Source organism: Nelusetta ayraudi, unplaced genomic scaffold, assembly GCF_046127955.1.
Source record: "Nelusetta ayraudi isolate G7.1 ecotype Tasmania unplaced genomic scaffold, CSIRO-AGI_Nayr_v1 ptg000006l, whole genome shotgun sequence".
Classification (NCBI taxonomy): Eukaryota; Metazoa; Chordata; class Actinopteri; order Tetraodontiformes; family Monacanthidae; genus Nelusetta; species Nelusetta ayraudi.
In genome coordinates, this window is record NW_027466056.1 from 2,484,102 (window position 1) to 2,506,076 (window position 21,975).

A 21,975-nucleotide genomic window follows, 5' to 3' on the forward strand; every position below is an offset into this window, starting at 1 on the left:
AAGTCAATCATTTACCGATTTACAACGAGCCAGGAAATTGTAACTTGAGGAGGATGAGGAAGTGTCGCCGCCCCAGTGGGAATAAACATCCGTCTACCTCGGAGCTGCGAGGAGGGATACGACACACAGGTAGGTGACAGGGTTGCGTCTTCTTTTTTTGTGCGTTTGTACATTTGTTGTTTAGGAATCGGAAATGTACACAACACAATGTACACAAGACAATGACGTTTTAGAACCGTAAGAATATGACTGTTAGGAGGTCTTGTTCTTGGTGGGGATTTTTTACGCTGCCTTGCGAGGGAAAATAGGGAAATAGGCACTGTTTTTTGAGGCAGTTCAATGAAGGTTTGCCTCTTTGGATTTCGCTACCATCAGATTTCTTTACTTTTTTTTCTACTTTTACCTGTCAGACAGAACGTTAAAAGCCTTTTGTTGCTTAACTGAATGGGATTCACTATGTCTTCATCAAATACGATCATTAGCTTTTTTCTTCTATAGCAGACACATAAATATTTTAGATGTTCTCTTCGTACCAGCTGATTAAACGTACCACACAACACCATCGGGATGACCTTCTGAGGAAGATGGAGGCCATGTCAAAACATGTAAAGGTACGAAGATAACATCTAAAGCAGTGGTTCTCAGCTGGTGGAATCTCAGGACCCACTTTTTTTTTTTTTTTTACTTATCGTGGAGTCGCAACCCAAATTTATTCCACAAAAATATAAATGCTAGCCAATTTTCTATCATGTCTAGGAAATTACTTTATTGAATTGAATTGTGCCCACAAAGCCGCAATGCAGTCAAAACAGCTCAGCGACACACTTTTGGGTCACAACCAACCAGTTGAGAAACACTTATTTAAAATGTTTATGTGTCTGTTAAAGCAGAAAACTGTAATGATTGTTGCTGCTTGTTTGCTCCAATTCTGGACCAGTTTCTCAGTTGCTAAAAACATGTTTAGCACCAAACGGGGGTTTGTTTAACACACACACACACACAAAAAAATAAAAATAAAATAATATATATATATATAATTTCCTTGTGTGTTTTCCAGGGTTGATTACCACAGCACAGTGACAGAGGAGCCTCTCAGATCTGATTCTCGGTTATGTTTTCCTGCTGAGACTTCCCGTCCTGCCCTTCGTGGGAGCGAGCGATGGCCTACCTGGCTCACAGCGCCCACGCCCAGATGGGCGCCCTGCCGCTGGGCTGCGTGGGCTGGACGCTGACTTGCATGTCCCTGGGCCTCATCCAGTGGCGTGTGTGGCTGGTGGAGGGCAGCCAGGTCGTTCACTCAGGCGTGGCCTGGGTGGGTCTGTGGCGGGCGTGCTTCCACAGCTACGCCCTGTCGAACCCGGGCTTCCTGCACTGCGGTTCCATCAGCCTGCTGGGGAACTATGCGCCGCCGGAGATCGCCGCCGGCCAGGTGCTCATGGTCCTGGCAGTGGTGGGCGGGCTTCTGGCGAACGCAAGCGGGGTCTACGCGGTGAGGAACGCCTACTTCGGGGTGGAGAGGACGTTGCTGGTGCGCCGGGCGTTCCATGGCACCGGCGCACTGGGCCTGCTGGCCGCCGCCGCCTCCTCCGTGCCGCTGCTGTGGAACCTGGGTTCGGTGGTGACCAATCAAACCATCAGCTTCCCGCCGGACTTTCGCCTGCCGCCGGCGCCCCGCTCGCAGTACGTGGGTGGTGGCATCGGGGTGGGGCTGGTGGGCACCGCCCTGATGGTCGTCCACGGGATTGTCTTCTGCTGCTACCGGCTGCCGGCCGAGATCCACCGCAGAGTTCGGGTGCCCGGTGGGCAGGGGGCGCCGTGGAGCACCACGGGGAAGGAGAACCTGGCGTTTGAGTCCGACGAGCACATGCACTCGGTTCGTCTGTGACTGGCTCACACGGCGGGACGCAGAAGTTGAACTTTTTTTTTCTCCCCAACTTTGAGGATTTTCCATTAGAACTTTTCATTTATAACTGACTGGCTTCATTGATCTTCTTCTTCTTCAATGCAACTTTTATCTCCCTGAAGTGCTGCATGCCATTTATGGACTGTTGAATAAAATAAAAACCATGCAAGTACAGAACGAGACCCGAAAGATTATTTTAAATATTTTATTCAAAAAAAGCAGAAATATCATCTCCAGAATTTCAAACCATCTGTATCAATGTTTCTCCGGCGATAAAAACTACACACAAGTCCCTTAAAACGGCGACGCTCAGCTTGACAAGGACCCAGATCAGGAGGTTTGACACATTTCTTGTCACACATTTGTGTATTATTCCTTATTTTTAAAGAGTCTTTTCTTAGATGGATGCAGCGACAGAAAACATTCTGTGTGGCAGTGGAGAGCTGGTGAGGTGCCAAACAGCCGCTGCTTATGTCTCTCTTCTCCCATTTAATCCCTCCAAGTCTGGGCAATAATCTTCATGCAGTACACAGATTAGCAGTCCACAACCCGCTCTACATTAGGTTAGAATAACAGATGACCTCCCCATCGTCGTCAACATCCAAACACTCTAGTAATACACAATACAACATATACAAGAAAAGCACAATTATCAGAATGTCTTAAAAACCTCGATCTTTTTTGAGCAATTCAGTGAGTCAAACTAATGAAAACGTATCAATCGCAACAATCCAGTTTGCTTCTAACATACTAAGATAAAAAATAAACTCCGTATGTGTTAAAAATTCAGAGAACAAAAAAGGAAAATGCCTGAAATATTCCTCAGAAAGTAAAGGCGGGAGTCCTGACATGATGTCCTGAAACTAATGTAATTATAACGTAATACATAGTTAAAACACTCGTTTTTAACAAGGGGGAACATTGCACCCAGACAGTTTTAATTTTTCATCCCCCGATCTCCTGCACAGCTTGTGTCATTTCAATCAACCTTATTAGTTATTAAACTAAAGACTTTTCTTTTTGAACCAATTTCTTAAACGTCTCCGGTTTAAATTTAATTTGTTCATCTACTGTTACCTTCAAAATTGTGGAACATTTGAGTATGCAAAAAATAGATGGAAGATGAACAAGTACGCCTCCTAGTGTTTTCCTATGATGGCTGTTAGAAAACACACAAAACAGTCAGCGACGTGGAGCGTCTCCTTGGTGTCACTGACCTACTGAAGGGACGTCAGTATCTCTCAGCGACCCTCCAAATGATCCACAATGTTTTTTTTTGGGAGCCACCCTACCTGTCGCCCACGCCAGTGTCGGGCATAAACAACGTTCGCCCTCCTCTCAAAAATGGAAGCCCTGATAGAGTCACTTCATGATCCAGATGGTTTGAAATGAGAACAATGACAAAAATTACATTACATACATTTCAAAATAAAATACAAAATAAGAAACTGAAAAAAGGAGGGGGAAAAAATAATAAAGATTTAGAAATATTGAGGAGGTTTTAATCGTTCCAAAGTCCGCCGGTCTGTTCTTGATAAACCTCGATGACGTCCTCGTCCTCCATCCCCAGCTGAAGTGGACACACAGTAGAACACAACAGAGGCGATTTAATCGTCTCTTCAAATAGGAAATCGGCCGATTAATTGCAACACGTAAACAATTTTGTTGTGCGCGTTTACGTGTTGTAATGACAATAAAGCAGCCTATCTAACACAGAACAAGAAAACACATTGACAGATGGATCTCAGGAGACACACTCACCTCTTTGGGAGTTTGGTTGTCTGCAATTCTCTGCCCCTCAAACAGAAATCTTAGCGTGCTCGCTGCAACACCCTGCAAAAACACAAAAAAAACAAGCACCACGTCAGAGAGATACACCGCGGCACACGTTACCTGAACTGACCCGGCCGCGACAAGCCGCTTCCTGTACCTGTCTCTGGCTGTAAGACTCCTTCAGCTTCTTCAGATGCGTCGTCATTTTCACCTTGAAGTGAATTTCACTGCTGTCCTGTTGGAACGCATCAGGAGAACAATTCAAATGTGAAGACAAATATTTTTAGGCCTGGATTTGGTGGTGGAAATTAGAATTGAAGTTTATTTATTCATATGGAACAAGTCACAAGCAGCAGACATTCTGATGAATAAAGCCGTATTATGACCACACTTAAGATTCAACGAGTGTGTCTCTTGGAAACTCAGTGGACCTTAAATTGCGCTCAGCACTTTCACAATAAAGGTGCCCAGAATATGAAAGAAGACGCATGGACGCATACACATTGTCACAAACCTGTCCAATCACTTTTAACTTGATATACTCTCCGTCCTTTTTGTCCCCACCATCCTGGCTGGACGGTTTTGTCTCCTGGAATTAAAACAACACACACACAAACAAAACACGCAAATGTGGGTCAAGGCTGAGACATTTAAAGCGACACATCTCCCCGTCGAGGCCCATAGGCTATATTTTTGGCCAGTTGCAGTGAGACAAAAGTGTCGTGCTTCTATGAGATTATAGAGGTGACGCTGTTTGCATCAGGTGGTCACTTTTGCTTTCAGAGAAAAGGCTGAGGATCAGAGCTAGCAGCGAGGCTAATTCAGCTAAGACATCAGTGAGTTTGGGCCCGAGGCTACACGAGCTATCAGCTACCGTCCTAGCGAACAACAATCAAACTACCAGTCACAAATGTTCACATTTTCTGGCGCACGATTAATAAACAGGGTAAGAATGGTCTGAAATGTACGTCTTACCGTATCTGACATTTTCTTTCCCCTCTGTGTATTTGGTAAAAATCCCAGTGGCAACAGATTAGTCGCTAGTTCCCAGCCGCAGCACTAGCCTAGATGTTATGAGTGTGTGACGGTAATAGGAAGTGACGACATTCTTCCTTTTCCCTCAACAACATTCGCTTTTATTTCCCACATAAAAAAAAATTCCCAGCCTGTGACTGTGTCCCGATGTTACACTGTTCAAAAACACTTTTATGCAATACCTTCTTGTTTTGGGGGGCTCACATACATTTCCTTCAGCTGATATTATTTATGTCCCTGCCGTAGCTCACCTAATTGGAATATGTAGGCTTCACGACGACAATGGTGAATTACTAAATGTTACTCACAGAATATATTGCAACAGCTAAAACGGGAACACTCTTATTCCCGCAGTAATTCATTCATATATACCAAATATGTTTTTGTTTGTTTGTTTTTTTGTTGTTTTTTTTTTAAAAAAAGAAGATAATAACAACATATCCACATGGGGTCACCATGTGGATATGTTGTTTGTTTGTTTTTTTGCAACGTGTAAGTGTTATCTTGTCTTTTTGGGTGCCGTTTTAAGTTATAAACTTTACTGAAGTCATATGCTTGAAAAGGGTTATTTAGAAACCACATACATTGAGTAGACACAGCTCAAATCAGCTCTTCAAATGCAGATTCCGTCAACTTGGAAGATAGTGGACAATTAATTTGTCGAGACAAAGCGCTGTAGATTATTTCATTAAGTACTGCTTAAGAAACCCGCGACATTTCTGTGACATCACAACTTGTGTTTTTGTTGGACTCTCGCAACGAGGTTTGGAGGTTAAGAGCCATCAAGTTGTCCAAACTGAGAAGACATTATCCGGTACTTGTCTGACAGTATAAAAAGCTACACCGCTGCATTGGTGCCATAGAGGTTTTATTTTTTTTCACAGCGAAGTTCATTCATTTCCGGATTATCCTCGGTGACTGCACGCCAACTTGGCAGCGCTGTGTGAGGCATCGGCGAGCGAAGCCACAGTCAAGCCGTCTGGAAAGAGCGACAAAATGAAAACACTCGGCTAACGTCGAGCCGTCCGCGCCGCTTCAGCACCGAGGAATCCGCCGGATAAACGGCCGCCTCGCTTATTTCCCCCCGCCCCGTGCGGAAGGACCCGGCGGGACGAACCATTGCAAAGCCGTCGGGGCCTCGACTTCGTGGCCCAGCAGGACTCGAGTGAAGTTGGAAGCGGACTGCCAAACTTCTGCTTCCTCCATCGGCTCTCCGCGGGGCCCGGGGCTCCTGTCACCGGCCCTGTGGATGAGGAAGTGAACTCAACCCCCCCAATTAGACACCAGGTATGGGGTTGTGTTGAATGTGTGTGTGTTTTAAGCCTGTCTTACAAACTTGCAACCTCTCGCGGTTGTGCTTGTTTTTGCTCGGTCGTACGAGCCGCGAATAGCGATGCCGTTCACTTTAGCATTTAGCTTAGCGCGACAACTTCCCTGGCCTGACAGCCGAGATGTAAACGGAACTCTCGGCGCCCGCCACCCCTCTTAGCTCACCCGAGCTACACAAGACACACTTGCGCGTTTAATTTGTTTTCAGAATTGGAACCATTGTTGTAATTTCAGCAGCATTTTTTTATTATTATTTTTTGCGAAGCCCGGAATGCTCAAATTGGCTTGCAACAGTTGTTCAGACGTTTAAAGCTAACGAGGCTAATGCTATCATCATCATCATCATCATAAACATTTTCACCGCTTATTCCCCAGCAGACCAAGGCACAACACTGTCAGTGGTTTGGGCAATGACTTTGTTGCGGTCACTGCCACCGTATCTCCCGTTAGTCGCTCAAACGCTAGTTTATTTGTGCAAGAATGAATAACAATGTTTAGCGCCAAGCTAGCCATCGCTGTGAAGGCAATTGTCAGATTTGACGTCAGGCGACAGCGATCGATCCGGGAATGATGGTGTCGTCCCTTCGGAAATATGTGATCACTCTCAGAAGGCCATCTTGATGATCACAGAAAATTGTTTTGGAGCCAGTGTCTTGTCGTCACGACGACTCTCAGCTAACAAGTCAGCAGAAACGTCATGACAGCCGGTCTGCAGGAAATGATACACTGATGTTATGGTCATGGCTGCAGCTTGTGAACGGTTTTACACATCATCATCGCAAAATGAATAGTCCCGTGCACCCTCCCTCCGTTGACCTCTTAGGTCAGCCGGTCCTGCTGGATTGTTGATGCCTTTTTTCTGCCCTTGCAGGAGAAAGGAATCTCGTTAATGGGAGAATCCTCTTTCCTGGCCTCCTGGTTCAATCGCTGTGCCGTGATGATGGGTATGTTTATATATGTGTGTTTGTTACTGTTTAGCAGTGGGCCCCGCTCTGTTTCCCCTCAGCCCTGCAACTCCTGGAATGTTTTTCCTGCTGCTGCTGCTTCTTCTTCAACACCTTTGTCCCACTTGGATCCTCTTTGATTTGATTTAAAAGGCTTCTGCTGCAGGGCAAAAAAAGCTAAAAGTCATTAATAGGAAGAGTCCTTTTCATATTCTTTATGCACAACGGAGTGTGAAATGCTATTAGCGGGCGGATGAAAGGTTTCTTCATTTTTTTTTAAATCTTTGCGCTCTGAGTGTGTCACTAAACTCTTGAATGTTGTGGCGCAGATGAGCAGGAGGCACTGAACTCGATCATGCAGGATTTGGCTGAACTGCACCGTTGCAGCCGTCCTGCCATGTTCCTGCCAGACCTGGGCAAACCCAAAGCCTCCTCGCCCAAGAACCAGGTGGGGATGCTGGGCGATCACTGCCCCGAGAGACATTGAACAGCTTGTGGGGTGTTACTGTCAAGGCTAACGATGGTGTTTCTCTCTCCAGAATGACGTCAGAGTGAAGTTTGAGTTCAAAGGCGAGAAGAGGTGAGGCCGCCTGCTTCCATCAAGCCCCCTCTCTCATGATCTTGTGCCGTCCTGTACGTGACCCCTGACCTCTGCCCCACTCCCTCTCTCCGTACAGGATCCTGCAGTTTCCTCGACCGGTCAAGCTGGACGACCTGAAGGCCAAAGCCAAGGTGGCCTTCGGCCAAACGATGGACCTTCACTACACCAACAATGAGGTAGGAAGCGGCGCAAAACAGGAAAATCCTCAGATCCGTCCAGGTCGCTAAAGGGTTTCTTCTCTCTTTCTCTCTCTCTCTGTCTCTTTCTGCTAGTTGGTGATTCCGTTGACCACTCAGGACGACCTGGACAAAGCCGTGGAGCTGCTTGACAGGAGCGTTCACATGAAGAGTCTTAGGATTCTTTTGGTGCTGCAGAGTCTCTCTCAGGTGGGTGGAGTCGGTTCTGCTGGGGAAAAATAAAAACACAGCCAACATTGAGTTTGTTTTGAAGGACGTTCTTCTATTTTTTTACCTCCAGAACTCCACCTCCTCCTCCTCCTCCTCCTCATCCTCCAACTCCAACATGGACCTGCTGCCGTCGCGCGACGACCTGGACAACACAGGCTTCGGCGTGGCCGACAAGAAGAGCATGCTGGGCCTGATTGGCTCCCACTCCACGGACCGCAGCTCGCCACCACCGGGCTACATCCCTGACGCGCTGCAGCAGGTGGCCCGCAACGGCTCCTTTACTAGCATCAACAGTGAGGGCGAGTTCATCCCTGAGAGCATGGATCAGGTAATGTCGCAGGGGGGGGGGGCGCAGGGCCCAACACTGCTGTTGCAAAGAGTTCTGTCCCCATTGCAAATTTTGTCCGGTCTTGTGTTCTAGATGCTGGACCCTCTGTCCATGAGCAGTCCAGACAACTCGGGCTCCGGGAGCTGCCCGTCCCTAGACAGCCCACTGGACAGGTGAGGACGTCGCAAAAACTATATAATATATAACTTTAAACGTGAAACGCATAAATTGCGATCACTAATCAGGTTTTCCATGTCATGCAGCGACTACCCGAAGTCCAGGATGCCCCGAGCGCAGAGCTACCCGGACAACCACCAGGACTTTCCAGGTGAGAACACGTCTTGACCTCTTTGTGCGCAATCAGTTTGACTGTCCACAGTGAGATAGGCTGTTGCTCCTTCTCAGAGTACGACATCCCGGGGTTCGAGAAGTCAGGGAAAGGCGGAACATACCCACGTCGATACGGCATTCCCTTCGGCCTTCAGGACTACAGCGACGGTGCGGAGCTATTCTTCAAAGTTTGCTTTTTTCTACGCTTCCAAATTGACGGGGGTTTTTTTGTTCTGTTTTGTTTTTTCGATCCGGTTCCACAGGACGGAAAACATTCCCGCGCGCCCGACGCACACAGGTGCACGGCTTCCGCTCACCCGTCAGCTTCAGCCCCACGGAGCAGTCGCCCAGCACCAGCAGCGGCAGCAGCGTCTTCACCCCGGACCTGGAGGAGGTGCCTGGTCCCGCCCGGAGGACGCGCATCGGCAGCGACATCGACGCTGCGCCCAACCCCACCGGCGCCCCCACCACCCTGTCAGTGATGGACATCAGCCCGCCCAGCCGCTGTGAGTGCGCCGACCACTTACCCCAAATCAACCCTGCCGAGCTCTGCCTCTGACGCTACTGTCCCCCCTGTCCTCCGCCAGCACCTCGCGCCCCCACCAACTGGCGGCTGGGGAAGCTGCTGGGCCAGGGCGCCTTCGGCCGTGTCTTCCTCTGCTACGACGCCGACACCGGCCGCGAGCTGGCGGTCAAGCAGGTGCAGTTCGACCCCGAGAGCCCGGAGACCAGCAAGGTGAGTGGCGGTGGCGGTGGGAGCAGGGAGAGTATGACGAGCCAATAGGAACAGCCAGTAGGAAGGCTCGATTTGAAATAGTCAATAGGAAGCCTTGAATTGCATTGACCAGTAGGTAGGCTTGATAAGCCAATAGGAATTCTTGATTTGAAACATCCTATAGAAAGCATTTATTTGCATTGACGAATAGACAGCCTCAAATTATACAAGCCAATAAGAAGCCTTGATTTGCATTGACCAGTAGGAAGCCTCGATTCATACGAGCCAATAGGAATTCTCGATTTGACACGCCCAACAGAAAGCCTCAATTTATACAAGCCAATAGGAAGCATTGATTTGAAACAGCCAATATGTAATCTCAATTTGCATTGACCAATAGAAGGCCTCGATTTGCAACAGCCAATTGGAAGCCTTGATTGTTACAAGTTAATAGGAAGTCTCAATTTGAAATGGCCAATTTGACGGCCAGCAGGGGGTGCTGATATGGTGGTGTGTTGTTGTTGCGGTGTGCAGGAGGTGAGCGCGCTGGAGTGCGAGATCCAGCTGCTGAAGAACCTGTGCCACGAGCGCATCGTCCAGTACTACGGCTGCTTGCGGGACTCATCGGAGCGCACGCTCTCCATCTTCATGGAGTACATGCCCGGCGTGAGTAGAGCCCCAGACCCCCGCCATCCAATGTGGCGGCCTATTCGTTTCATTGGGTTTGCCCCCCTCACTCAGCGCGTATGCCAAAAAAGCACCATAGAGCACGTAGTGCAGTAGCGTGACTTCCCATCATGCCTCTGGAACACACATTATACGTCAGGACGCATCAGCCAATCGGATTGAGCCGTGCCGTAACTTTGGGAATGTACTTTTTTGCTGGCGATTTTCTGACCTTCGTCGTTTTTTAGAAAGATGAAAAGTCCATGACGTCAAGATCTACAAAAGAAATATTTTTAATGAACGCAGTTCAGGTCAAAGGTCATCCTGTCAGCACTTTCAGAGGAATTTCTTTTTGTATTGCGGGCTTATGGGGAAAATGCTTTTTGGGGTGCAGTACCTCAAGTGGCCACTGGGGAAAATTGTTGTGCCGCCATATTGTCAGTCCTGTTTTCCAGGTCTTAATAATACATAAACAGCGATGAGTAGGTTGACGCTGAGTAGATGTGACGCCGTGATGACGACCTTTGACCCCTGCAGGGTTCCATCAAGGACCAGCTGAAGTCGTACGGTGCCCTGACGGAAAATGTGACGCGGCGCTACACCCGGCAGATCCTGGAGGGGGTGTCCTACCTGCACAGCAACATGATCGTCCACCGGGACATCAAAGGTTCGCTTTTCCATTTGCCATGGTGCCGCGTTTAAGGGTTTAAGTAAAGAAAGGAAAATATGACTCTGTGAATTTTTTCTTTTTTTTTGCATTCAGGTGCCAACATCCTGCGTGACTCGGTGGGCAACGTGAAGCTGGGCGACTTTGGCGCCAGCCGGCGGCTCCAGACCATCTGCCTGTCAGGGACAGGCATCATGTCCGTGACCGGCACCCCCTACTGGATGAGCCCGGAGGTGATCAGCGGGGAGGGCTACGGCAGGAAGGCCGACATCTGGTGAGACCCCGACCTTCCACTTCCACTTTTCCTGCTCTTGGGATTTCACCATTATTAGCAGTGAAATGTTGATGTGGCAGAACCCAATGTGATTATGCATTGCAAGGAGTAAAGAAAGTGTCAAAAAACAGTTTAAATAGTGGCAAGTTAAATATAAGTTAATTTAATTTTAATTTTTGTGAAAGGAGTTTGTTTGTTTTTGTATTGTATATGTCAGATGTCAGGGGTCTGTATGTCAGATCCCTGTCTCCACAATACCCCACAGGCTCATCAAAGTGTTTTATCCACTTTTGATCATTTTCCACATATCTCAAACAGACCCAGCCATCATCACTGTAATTTACAGGGTGGCCGCGGCGTTTCCTCCCACAGCTTCTACCATGTTGATCACTAATTCCCCGCACCCTCTGTCACCATTAGCGGTGTTTTGAGCACTCCTGCTTCCCCCACCACCACGTCCCCTCGTCCTCATTCGCCCATTACTCCCACTACACCTCGGCCACGCTGAGGCGAAGCATGTGCTGCTTGGTGACTGTCGTGGCGCATGGACTCGCTGCCGCTGCGTAAAGACGCACCGGCAGACTTCGCTCTAACGGGACGACTGAACATCATCGTCAGAGTGCGAATATTCCTCTTTGTTGTCTGAGTCAGACATTACTTGACAAAGTACTTCATCAACGAACAAACCTCTCTGCAATGTATTCTCTGTAAAATTCGCTGTCTTTCTCTCTGCTCCCACTACAACCACTTCCTGGTCTCCTCGACTGAGGCGGGCTTTCTCTCTATCTATCCTCCGAAATCTGAATACAAACACCCCCACAAATGCTGCTCAGATTGAAGCCACAGGTGTCTGCCACCTCCTGGTGTAAAGTAGTAACTACTTTCAGCACCACGTTTGCCGCTATGGCCTGTTTAATTCAACAATGACGCTTGTCGCAATTTTGCGACCATGGCGCCTGAAGGGATTAAAAAGATTAAAAGTGCGGATAAAGTTATTTGAATTGTTATGCAATATAATATAATGAAATATAATATTATATGATATAATAACTAGTTGCAACCAGTTGAATGCAAAGACACTATATAATTTAGTATATGGTAATACTGTAACAGTAATAGTAATAATAATGATATGAGTTACTGTAAATAATAATAATAGTAGTAGTAATAATAATGGTGCAATAGTGCAGTATAATTAACAATGCAGTGTAATTAGTTACATGATCTTTGAAGTGTAATATCTAAAATATTGTATATAATACGAAGATGTAATTCTTTCCACCCCTCACAGGAGTGTGGGCTGCACGGTGGTGGAGATGCTGACGCAGCGCCCCCCGTGGGCCGAGTTTGAGGCCATGGCGGCCATCTTCAAGATCGCCACGCAGCCCACCAACCCGGTGCTGCCCGCCCACGTGTCGGACCACTGCCGCGAGTTCCTGCGCCGGATCTTTGTGGAGACCAAGCAGCGGCCGTCCGCGGACGAGCTGCTGCGGCACATCTTTGTACATTAGCCCCCCCCCCTTCCCGACCCCAACTCCCTCCTGTCCTCTCCCACTCGTCTCTGTTTGTACGAGGCTGCCATAGACGACTCCAAAGTTTTATTTTTCTTGTTCTCGGCAAGTTGCACCTTAATCCCCCCCCCCCCCCCCCGGACGGAGGAGGAGGAGGAGGAGGAAGAGACCTCCCGCAGCGACCACGCTGTTGTCCGCCACCCCTTGTTTGTACCGTTTCTTCCTCCCCCTAGTAGTGGTGTTGCACACCTGCAGGGAGCGACATCCGCATGGTGGCCGGCCAGCCCCCCCCCCCTCCCTACCCCAGCCCGACCTCCGACCCCAGAATGTAGTGTCCTGCCAAAACCCCCTGGAGAGACCTGGGCTGCGCTGCTAACGACGACCAACCGACCCCAGACACGCAAAGCACTCCTGGCCCCGCTCCCCCACCACCACCACTCCTCTCTCTCATTCTTATGCAGTGTGCCTTTTCTGTTTGTTTTTTGTTTTTTTTAATGCAACACAAAGGCAAGCTCCAAAACTGTTTTTTGTTTTTTTGTCTTTATTCGCACGATTCTCTGTCGCCTTCCGGGACGAACTGTTTTTTGCAACGTCGGCCCGAATCTGGCTGATCCCAGTTCACCCCTGGTTAAGCCCCCTTTCTGCCTTTTTTTTTTTAATTAAATAACAAAAAAAACAAAAAGAAACACACACAACAAAAAAAAAAAAAAATCCAACAGCAGCTGTTGCAGGCAGATTTTTTAATTTTTTAATTTAAGTTTTTCTCTGCTTTAAAAAGAAAAAAATTGCAGCTGCTCTCCTCAAAGATGCCGACGAGTGTCGGGCTAGTTTGCTCCCAAATTTGAGTTTACCGCAGAGGAGGAGAATCAAAAAAAAAACAAGAACAAGAAAATTAAGCTCATCAACTTTTATTAATGGTAAAACAAAATGTTTGTATGATTGAATGTTCCAAGTTTGTTAAGTTCAAAGAAACGACTGATCCGAGAAACCTCCTCGAGTCTCGCAGCTGATTGGCCGGAACGTCCGGCCTGTATGATGCTGGTTCAGCTTTCTGGCTTTATCACTCGCCATCATCATCATCATCATCATCTTGGTCAGGTCCTCACATGCACTCCTCCCCTTCCGTTACCCCTCCCGCCGCAAGACGTTTACAGAATCATCGGCTCATTTCGCTCTTTGCCAAAACCCGACGGCATCCGTGCAAACAAACTCGTCACTTTAGCGCCCCTTCACCCCCTCGAAACACTCCGCTTGCTGCCCCTCCCCTCTCCCCGCCTGCATCGCCTCTCGCCCCCGCCAGCGATGCAGCAGTTGAGCCTTAAGCTGGCGGCGCGTCGGGACAGCTCGCTGAGATTTTCGTCACTCCTCCCAGTCGCAATTGACGGTTTTGTTTTTTTTGCGGGAAATCGCATCGCTTGGAATCTGAGGGTATGATGCACATTTCTTTTTCTTTTTTTTCTCCATCAGGGTTTGGTACATTTTCGGTTCTTCCTCGAATTCAGATAGATTAATAAGAGTAAGAACGCTGCTCTACTTGATTTCTTTTTTCCGTTGATGGTGAAATTAAAGTTGAAACTGAACGACAAAATGGATCGAGTTCTCACAGACGGCCGGCGTTGAAACGTGTAGGAAAAACTTTTATTCATGTAGCTGGAATCAAATTTAGCACTTTGAAAACCTCAGAATTGGTACTAAAACGATGTTTATGTTTAATTTGCGCCATTTCATTGTGGCCCGGGTTCCTCGGGCGCCCTCTAGAGGTAGAAGAAGTAATCGTACTCTTGGCCTGAATTGATCCCCTGGTGTCTCCGCTCAGTCGATCAACTCGGGCAGGTTTTTTGTGAAAACTCTCTTTCTGCTGCAGCGCTCAAGCAAAACGAAACTTCCACTGTTATGCAACGAACGAAAACGGTACGCGTCCAAACCGAGCTCTGCAGAAACGAATCGAACCTGCCGACGCCGCCACGAGAGGCTGAAGGTGCTGGACGAGGACGGAGAAGAAACCGGACGTGCGCGGCCGTCATGCACTCGGAAAATGTCACTGACTGCTTCTTCGACCTTTGCTCGTTAGCTGTCGCTTGCCAACTTTGGTTCGGTGACCTTTTCTTTGCACATTTTTAAAGACCTTTTTATTTTTTTTATTTACGTGTGTGTGTGTGTGTGTGTGTGTGTGTGTGTGTGTGTGTGTGTGTGTGTGTGTGTGTGTGTGTGTGTGTGTGTGTGTGTGTGTGTGTGTGTGTGTGTGTGTGTGTGTTGACTCAACACATGAATGTAAAGTCGCTTAGAACCGTCATATGGCCTCATTCACCACCGTGGATTAAACCTGTTAGACTCCGTTGTCACCGGCAAAGAAACACCGGAATCTTTTACCTGTAACGCGTGTGTGTGCGTGCATGCGTGCGTGCTCGCATTACCGCGACTTGTGCTCTTCAGATTCTGCGCCCAAAATGCCTTGAGCATTCTGACTGTACGGGGGGTGGAAATGTCACAATGGTTAAAATTTTAAGAAAAATTATAAATTAAGAAAATCATCACAAAAATAACAAATGTATAAATGTATAAAAATCCAAATGTACCCTTTTTTTTCTTAAGAAAAAAAAATCACTTATATCCCGCATTTGGTGTGTATTGTAAAAGAAGCCATGTTTATAAATGTAATTGGTTTGTGACCAATACGCCTGTTTATATCAGATCTGTATATCAGTGGTACGCATAATTTTTTAATATATATTTTTTATTTTCCTTTTCTTTTTCTTTATTTTTAAATGGGAGATTTTATGCATGGTTGGGTCCAGAGAGACACAGCGGTGCCATTGACTGGTTGCTGTATTTTGGCGAAAAACAAAGAAGAAAAAAAGTTCTGGACTATTACGACAGCTCTGTGTTCATAATTACAGCAATTATGACATATGATGACAAAAACAAAATAAAAGATATTTATTTCACATGTTTTGGTATTTCTTGTTCACTTTATTTTTGTGTTTGATTCTTTTCTTTGGTTGATAGAGAATTGGATACACAGTGCAGTACCGAGTTCCTGCCGCTGGAGGGCGCGCTACAAGTCGACCAACCAAACGTTACCTGCAGTACCGCGGCGTTCCGTTTGGGGGAGACAATGGACAAAACCATAAAACCGGGTCATTAGAAACACGTCCGCTGTTGTCAAAACACAGCGAAACTCGCACTCACTCAGAACCGACTATGCGCTTTCGGGTGGCCACAGCCTTGTTTCCCTGGCCGTCATTGCTCGCTGCCCGAGCCACCCGACGGTGGCCTGTGACCTCCGTGCCGAGTCGAAGAAACCTGAGCGTCCACTCGGCCAGCGACGCAGGGAAGATGAAGAGCATAGATGACCTGCCGGGACCCAGTTTGGCCACGACCCTGTACTGGCTCTTCGTCGAGGGATACGCGGATAAAAGCCACCTACTGCAGGTCTGATTCTTGTGCAATCTTTTAAAAAACTTTTTTTTCCTTCGTTTTTAAGGCGCGGGAAAATTCAGTGATGTCGTTCACCACGATGCAAAAGGAGAAGCCAGACTTCTGGCTGCTGCTTCACAGTTTCTGGCCGCTGCTTCACAGTTCACGCTGATGTAATTGACAGTTCATTGAGGACACTTGTTAGCGATGAACTCTCCTTCTGCGTGAATGATCTTGAGAAGAGAACAAATCAAAAACAGTTACAGCAATACATACAAAAACAACAAAAGACAGCAGTCACATATGGGGTGCCGCTTGTAAAGTTTGTCATGCTTAAAATAACAGCAACATTTTTGTCACATTTAGCTTCAAATCGTGTTTTTAAAAAGTTGTGTGCATTTTTGAAAGTATTTTTTTATTTTATTTTTAGCACATTTAACTCTTTTAATCTAAATGTTAAATCTGAATCCAAATGTTAAATCTAAATCTAAATCTAAATGCTAAATCTGAATGTTAAATGTTAAATCTAAATCGAAACGTTAAATCTTAATCTAAATGTTAAATCTAAATGTTAAATCTAAATGTTACACCTAAACTGAACTCTGTTTTTAGTGTCAAATAACGAATAAACAACTATCTTTTCGGGGGGAAACTGCCTCTTGGACATAAATTGGTGGTTTTAAGTATCCAAAAATAACAAACCCGTTTGGAGATACGATAGTTTACGAGTACCTTGAGTGTTCAGTGTCAGTTTTGTGCGGGACTTGCGCAGGAGAGCTTGCTGTCTTTCGATTTACGACCTGTAGCCACCAGCCAGTCCTACAACCAGCCACAAGGGTGTGGCTCATGAACATGCGCCTGCCTCCATAATACGGGGCGCCTTAAAATCACAGCAACATTTGCTTTGTATAGCCGCCAAAACGGCTCTGCCGTTGTTTTCTGCCAGCGCCGAGTCGGACATGTTGGCAGTGTATGCATGACCACGGCTGTGGAGGCTGTCGACAGACAGCAAGCAGAAAGCGAGTGTCTGCTAGCTCGAACGCTTTTGCCGAACTGTTGGCTGACTTGACCGCAGTGTTGTTAGTGGCTACAGGTCGTAAGTCGAAAGACAGCAAGCTCTCCTGCGCAAGTCCCGCACAAAACACTCAAGGTACTCGTAAAATATCGTATCTTCAAACGGGTTTGTTATTTTTGGGTACTTAAAACCACCAATCTATGTCCAAGAGGCAGTTTCCCCCCGAAAAAATAGTTATTATATATAATATTACTATTATCGTTATTTGACACTAAAAACAGAGTTCAACATCGTCGAGCTTTTATTGTGGTACTTTCGGTTGCCGGCAGCTTGAACGTGCATATTAGATAAATGTTTAGTTTCACCCGAAACATTTAGATTTAGCGTTTATATTTATATTTAACGTTTGTATTTATATTTAACATTTAGATTTAAAGAGTTAAATGTGCTAAAACACAACTTTTTAAAAACACGATTTGAAGCTAAATGTGACAAAATGTTGCTGTTATTTTAAGAATGACAAACTTTACAAATGGCGCCCCATAGTCACACACTATAGTTAGGAACACAAATTACAAGATTAACAGAAGAACTTTTTTTAAAAAAAACAAGTGCAATGCCCAATAGATCTGGTTTCACGGTCCTTTAAAACAGACTGTAATCCCCCCAAAGTGATCAGTTCAGGTAGCCTCAGATCCTACTGTGAGGCATTCCATGACCAAGGAGGAGCATATCTGAAGTTCTGTGTTGGTTCTAGGAACCAACATGCGGAGGACGTCCTCCGAGACCCACTTCATGGGTCCTGAGCCGTATGAAGGGCTACCAGTTTGCTAGATTCTCCTGAAATAACAAACTCTCTGAGTTATATATTATTATTAATGATACTCTTCTATGTCAAGCTCATGAGTTCTCAAAATGATCAAAAATGACTTAACAAGGTTGGATAAAATTGAATTTTAGACGCAGTTCAACGAACTGTGCAATTTTTCGAACGGGTCTGCGGGCTCCTCATGAGGTCCTTGGGAGCTACATGGTGCCCGCGGGCACCACGTTGGTGACCCCTGCGACATAAGAAAGCTTCTTCCTACATCACAAAAACTTTTTGTCATTAAGTTTACTTTAGTTATGTTCATTTTGAATATGTCAATAAAATAAAAATAATTCTGCAATTTAAAATGATAAAGAAAGGCAGACAAAATGACTACCAGATTAAAATAGTAAAAAGGAGCAACAAAAACAAAACAAAACAGAAGGAATCTAAACCTATCTGGAAAAAAGTGACAAGTAAAACGTGTATCCTCTCACCCCATTTACAATAACTTAGAGTACATTAAATAGATACATGTTGACTTCCGTGCTTATACTTCTACTTTTTTTAAAATATACTATTCAATTTGATATATAAAAAATGTGTGTAAATATAGAACATATATATATATATATATATATATATATATATATATATATATATATATATATATATATATATACATATATATATATATGTATATATATATTCAGTATATATATACATATATATGTGTGTGTATAAATATGTGTGTGTGTGTGTGTGTGTGTGTGTGTGTGTGTGTGTGTGTGTGTGTGTGTGCGTGTGTGTGTGTGTGTGTATATAGTTTATAATATATATATATATTGAGGTGATGGATGTGAGTGGCCATAATATGTAAGAGGAAGATACATTTATGAATATAATGATGACCTGACAGGGCATCCAGAGAGACATTTACGGGCCCATCTGGCGCTCCAGGTTCGGCCCCTTTGACATGGTCAACGTGGCGTCCCCAGAGCTCATCTCCCAGGTCATCCACCAGGAGGGCCGCTACCCGGTCCGGGCCGAGCTGCCTCACTGGAAGGAGTACCGGGACCTCCGAGGCCAGGCCTATGGTCTGCACGTGGAGTGAGTGCGTTGATTTTGTTTCCCAAAGAATTGCGATGTGAGCTGATTGTGACGGAGATCCGCAGGGCTGCGTCATCGTCCCCTTTGACCTTTGACCCCCTGAACACCCACCCAGTCCATTTTTTTTTGCTCCCCCAGCTCCGGCCCTGAGTGGTCCAGGCTCCGTGGCGCCCTCAACCCCAAGATGCTCAAGTTGCACGAGGTGTCGACCTTTGCCGCAGTCATCAACGAGGTGGTAGAAGACCTCCTCAAACGCTTCGAGCTCCTTAGAGGTCGCAGCGAGGACGGGAGCACCGTGTCAGACGTGGCCTCGGAGTTCTACAAGTTTGGATTCGAAGGTGAGCGGGCGGTTCGAGCCCTTCTTGGAGAGGGTCGTTGGTTTTCTAGACGTATTTTTTTAATTGTTTCAGGCATATCTGCGATCCTGTTCGAGACCAGGCTGGGTTGCCTGCAGGAGGACGTGCCCGAGGACATTGTGCACTTCATCAACGCCATCAACAACATGTTCACACTGTCCGAGCTGGTCATCCTCCTGCCCAGGTGGAGCCGCACCATCCTTCCCCTGTGGAAGCGTTTCTTCCAGGCCTGGGACGACCTGTCCGGAGTAGGTAATGGCGACGGGCGGAGACCTTTTGTACCTTCAAACCTCGTCCAGTTTTCTGACTACATGTGCATGTTTTTATTGCTTTGCAGCCCAAATGCTCATCGATCGGAGGGTTGCTGAAATAGCGGTTCGCATGCAGAGTGGCGAGCCGGTCGAGGGCTTGTACCTGAGCCACCTGCTGTCCTCAGACCACATGACCAGGGCCGAGGTGTACACCTGCATCACCGAGCTGCTGCTGGGGGGAGTTGACACGGTGAGACTTGATAAAGTTTGCCGTGGCATGCTGCACATACTCTGCAGGTTTTGCACACCTGAGGTGTGACACACTGATGAATTTTTGTTGCCGGCGCCTCATCTCGTTGGTTTACCCACGCAGCTCGTCTGGCTGCATTCCCAGGGCGAGGTTGAGGCTTGTCATTTGTTGGGTTTTCGCTGCGGGTTACGGGTTTGTGAAATCTCGACTTCGGTACCTCTCCCTCCGCCTCTCCTTTTCTGTCACTCCAACCTGGAAAAAAAGCATGTGGAATGTTGACACAGATCCAACGGAGAGAGTCAATGGGACTAATGTGGGAAAAGCGGGAGGGGCCTCCGAGAACGAACTTCAAATCAGATACGATGATAATGTTGATCAGTAAGACTTAAAGGTGGAGCCAGTTGATGACAGCTTATTGGTGCAAGAGGAGAGGTACACGACTGGCATTAGCTGGACGGAGCTTCAGTAAATTGGGTCAGAGTGGCGCTCTAAACACGGGGAAATGTTCTCCAGCTCCAATCAAACTGGATCCACCTCATCAGACGTATTTTACAAGCCGGCAGCTATTTCCTGCTAACATTTTTTTCTCCAAATCTCAAAAAATCTGAGCTCATTATTCTGCCCTTTATTAAACTCCAGCCCATTGAATGTCAAAAAATGTGATATTGCTGAGTGACATTAGTCACTTGCAATTTAGCATAAAGCATCTTTTTTCATGCTTACTGGGTCTCCTTGTAGAGCATGTAGCATCTGTCCTTCCAGACCTCCAACACTTTGTCGTGGGCGCTCTACCGCTTGGCCAAGGACGCCGCCGTCCAGCGGCAGCTGCATGACGAGGTCACCTCGGCATGCCCCGATGGGCGGACGCCGACCATGGACGACCTGAGCGCCATGCCCTACCTGAAGGCTGTCGTCAAGGAGACGCTACGGTGAGTGGCGTGGAGCAGTGGGGTTTGAATCGATGCACGCAGCTGGTGGAGCTGCTGATTCAGATCCAAAAGGAAACAATGTTGAGCGACGGTTGGTTGACTTATCACGCTATGCCTCGAGGAATGACAACACATTTGCAGAATGTTCAAGAACGGAACTCATTGGAAGGAGATAAGATTTTTTTTTTAATTTGGAGCGCAATTATTTTTTCCCTTCTCAATATTAAATCACCTCCACACCCTCTTTCATTTAACTTTGGCCGAATGATGCAGGAATTCCTTTTTTATTAGCTTCTTGGAAGGCAAATTTTTGTCTCGTTATACTAAAATTCACTGGAATTTTGTGTGTCTTTCTCCATCGCTGTCATGTTTCTCCACCCGCTAGCCTCTACCCGGTGGTACCTGGGAATGCGCGCTTCATCACTGACAAGGAGGTGGTTCTGGGTAATTACAGGTTTCCCAAGAAGGTAGGAGAGGCGCCAGCCGGCCAGGAGGGAGGACTGACGCAGATTCTGACCTAAATGAACGTTTCTCTTCTTTTAATGTTGGTTTTGCCCAGACTCTGTTCCACCTCTGCCATTACACGGTCCTGCACGACGAGGCCCAGTTTGAGGCAGCTGGTTCCTTTGCGCCCCACCGCTGGCTCCGCCCCGAGAGGCCCAGGACGGGTTTCTACCGCCACCACCCATACAGCTTCATCCCCTTCGGCGTGGGCGTGCGGGGCTGCGTGGGCAAGAGACTGGCCGAGATGGAGATGCACTTTGCCCTCGCCAGGGTGAGTCCATCTGGGTCCGCTCCTAGCTCACCTTTGACCCCCTGCCGAGACTCATCCGGGTCTGTTTGCAGCTGATGCAGCACTACGAGGTACGGCTTCCTGACGGAGCAGTGGTGGTGGAGCCCAAAACGCGAACTTTGCTCATTCCCGACCGGCCGATCAACCTGCGCTTCCTGCCTAGGGCCTGACGGGGACACCTATACGTCACAGAAAAGTCTACGTTTTCATGGCACAGGGTGATATTGTATATTAATAATATTGTCATTTTTTGTTGAATTTCTGTCTCCCGGCAGGCTGTTTTGCAGGATGTTTTTAAGGTTTATTTTAAGTGCAAAATTAATAGAGTGTTCTTTTTTGTGCATGGCATAAAATTGGAAATTTTCTGTGATTTCTGTGAATCATTTCTGTCAAATAGAGCTGGCTGGTCATGTGACAGTAAATCTGGCACCTTGGTCTGTGTGCTCTGTCAGCATTATTCTGAAGGCTCAGGAGCCACTTCCTGTGACGTTCGTCCCAAGCAGCCTGACGCCCCTGCGTGAAGAGGACGTCCTGTGGCTGCAACGTGCGCTGCAAAAAATGTC

At 46.9% G+C, this 21,975-nt stretch overlaps 4 protein-coding genes across 6 annotated transcripts; 3 read left to right on the top strand and 1 right to left on the bottom strand.

Annotated features, from left to right (window-relative positions):
- Positions 1-32: 32 nt before the first annotated feature.
- Positions 33-2,080, top strand: LOC142880877 (claudin-34-like). The gene is made up of 3 exons (XM_076014855.1): positions 33-129; positions 1,058-1,869; positions 1,972-2,080. Exons 2-3 carry the CDS (start codon positions 1,160-1,162, stop codon positions 1,985-1,987), a joined length of 726 nt encoding a protein of 241 aa, XP_075870970.1. The 5' UTR covers positions 33-129; positions 1,058-1,159; the 3' UTR covers positions 1,988-2,080.
- Positions 2,081-2,094: 14 nt separating this feature from the next.
- Positions 2,095-4,786, bottom strand: sumo1 (small ubiquitin like modifier 1). Its single transcript, XM_076014867.1, has 5 exons — positions 4,652-4,786; positions 4,191-4,265; positions 3,834-3,911; positions 3,665-3,736; positions 2,095-3,473 (listed from the first exon to the last, which is right to left on the bottom strand). The coding sequence occupies exons 1-5, from the start codon at positions 4,661-4,663 to the stop codon at positions 3,405-3,407; spliced, it is 306 nt and encodes a 101-aa protein (XP_075870982.1). The 5' UTR covers positions 4,664-4,786; the 3' UTR covers positions 2,095-3,404.
- Positions 4,787-5,518: 732 nt separating this feature from the next.
- On the top strand, positions 5,519-15,031 carry map3k2 (mitogen-activated protein kinase kinase kinase 2). Of its 2 annotated transcripts, none has more exons than XM_076014872.1 (16): positions 5,519-5,998; positions 6,912-6,984; positions 7,314-7,432; positions 7,524-7,564; positions 7,662-7,761; positions 7,858-7,962; positions 8,057-8,320; positions 8,414-8,493; positions 8,584-8,648; positions 8,726-8,818; positions 8,914-9,156; positions 9,238-9,386; positions 9,900-10,031; positions 10,569-10,698; positions 10,795-10,972; positions 12,264-15,031. In XM_076014872.1, exons 2-16 carry the CDS (start codon positions 6,930-6,932, stop codon positions 12,481-12,483), a joined length of 1,974 nt encoding a protein of 657 aa, XP_075870987.1. In that variant the 5' UTR covers positions 5,519-5,998; positions 6,912-6,929; the 3' UTR covers positions 12,484-15,031. The 2 variants fall into 2 exon arrangements, with proteins under 2 accessions (XP_075870987.1, XP_075870986.1); XM_076014871.1 differs by having other exon boundaries at positions 5,522-5,998; positions 7,858-7,971; positions 8,063-8,320.
- A 618-nt stretch (positions 15,032-15,649) lies between these two features.
- On the top strand, positions 15,650-21,847 carry cyp27a2 (cytochrome P450 family 27 subfamily A member 2). 2 transcript variants are annotated; one of them, XM_076014885.1, is made up of 9 exons: positions 15,650-15,915; positions 18,643-18,833; positions 18,972-19,171; positions 19,244-19,441; positions 19,527-19,690; positions 20,453-20,619; positions 21,005-21,086; positions 21,179-21,394; positions 21,466-21,847. In XM_076014885.1, the coding sequence occupies exons 1-9, from the start codon at positions 15,685-15,687 to the stop codon at positions 21,580-21,582; spliced, it is 1,566 nt and encodes a 521-aa protein (XP_075871000.1). In that variant the 5' UTR covers positions 15,650-15,684; the 3' UTR covers positions 21,583-21,847. The 2 variants fall into 2 exon arrangements, with proteins under 2 accessions (XP_075871000.1, XP_075871007.1); XM_076014892.1 differs by having other exon boundaries at positions 15,702-15,915; positions 18,684-18,833.
- Positions 21,848-21,975: the final 128 nt, after the last annotated feature.

Coding starts and splice junctions, on each gene's coding strand:
- LOC142880877 (XM_076014855.1), top strand. CDS start 1,160: ATGGCCTACCTGGCTCACAGCGCCCACGCCCAGATGGGCGCCCTGCCG.
- sumo1 (XM_076014867.1), bottom strand. Junction 3,912..4,190: donor AGTTAAAAGTGATTGGACAG/GTTTGTGACAAT, acceptor GCGTTCCAACAG/GACAGCAGTGAAATTCACTT. Junction 3,737..3,833: donor AGTCTTACAGCCAGAGACAG/GTACAGGAAGCG, acceptor GTGTTTTTGCAG/GGTGTTGCAGCGAGCACGCT.
- cyp27a2 (XM_076014885.1), top strand. CDS start 15,685: ATGCGCTTTCGGGTGGCCACAGCCTTGTTTCCCTGGCCGTCATTGCTC. Junction 19,442..19,526: donor GGACGACCTGTCCGGAGTAG/GTAATGGCGACG, acceptor ATTGCTTTGCAG/CCCAAATGCTCATCGATCGG. Junction 21,395..21,465: donor TGCACTTTGCCCTCGCCAGG/GTGAGTCCATCT, acceptor GTCTGTTTGCAG/CTGATGCAGCACTACGAGGT.
- map3k2 (XM_076014871.1), top strand. CDS start 6,930: ATGGGAGAATCCTCTTTCCTGGCCTCCTGGTTCAATCGCTGTGCCGTG. Junction 10,032..10,568: donor TCATGGAGTACATGCCCGGC/GTGAGTAGAGCC, acceptor TGACCCCTGCAG/GGTTCCATCAAGGACCAGCT. Junction 10,699..10,794: donor CGTCCACCGGGACATCAAAG/GTTCGCTTTTCC, acceptor TTTTGCATTCAG/GTGCCAACATCCTGCGTGAC.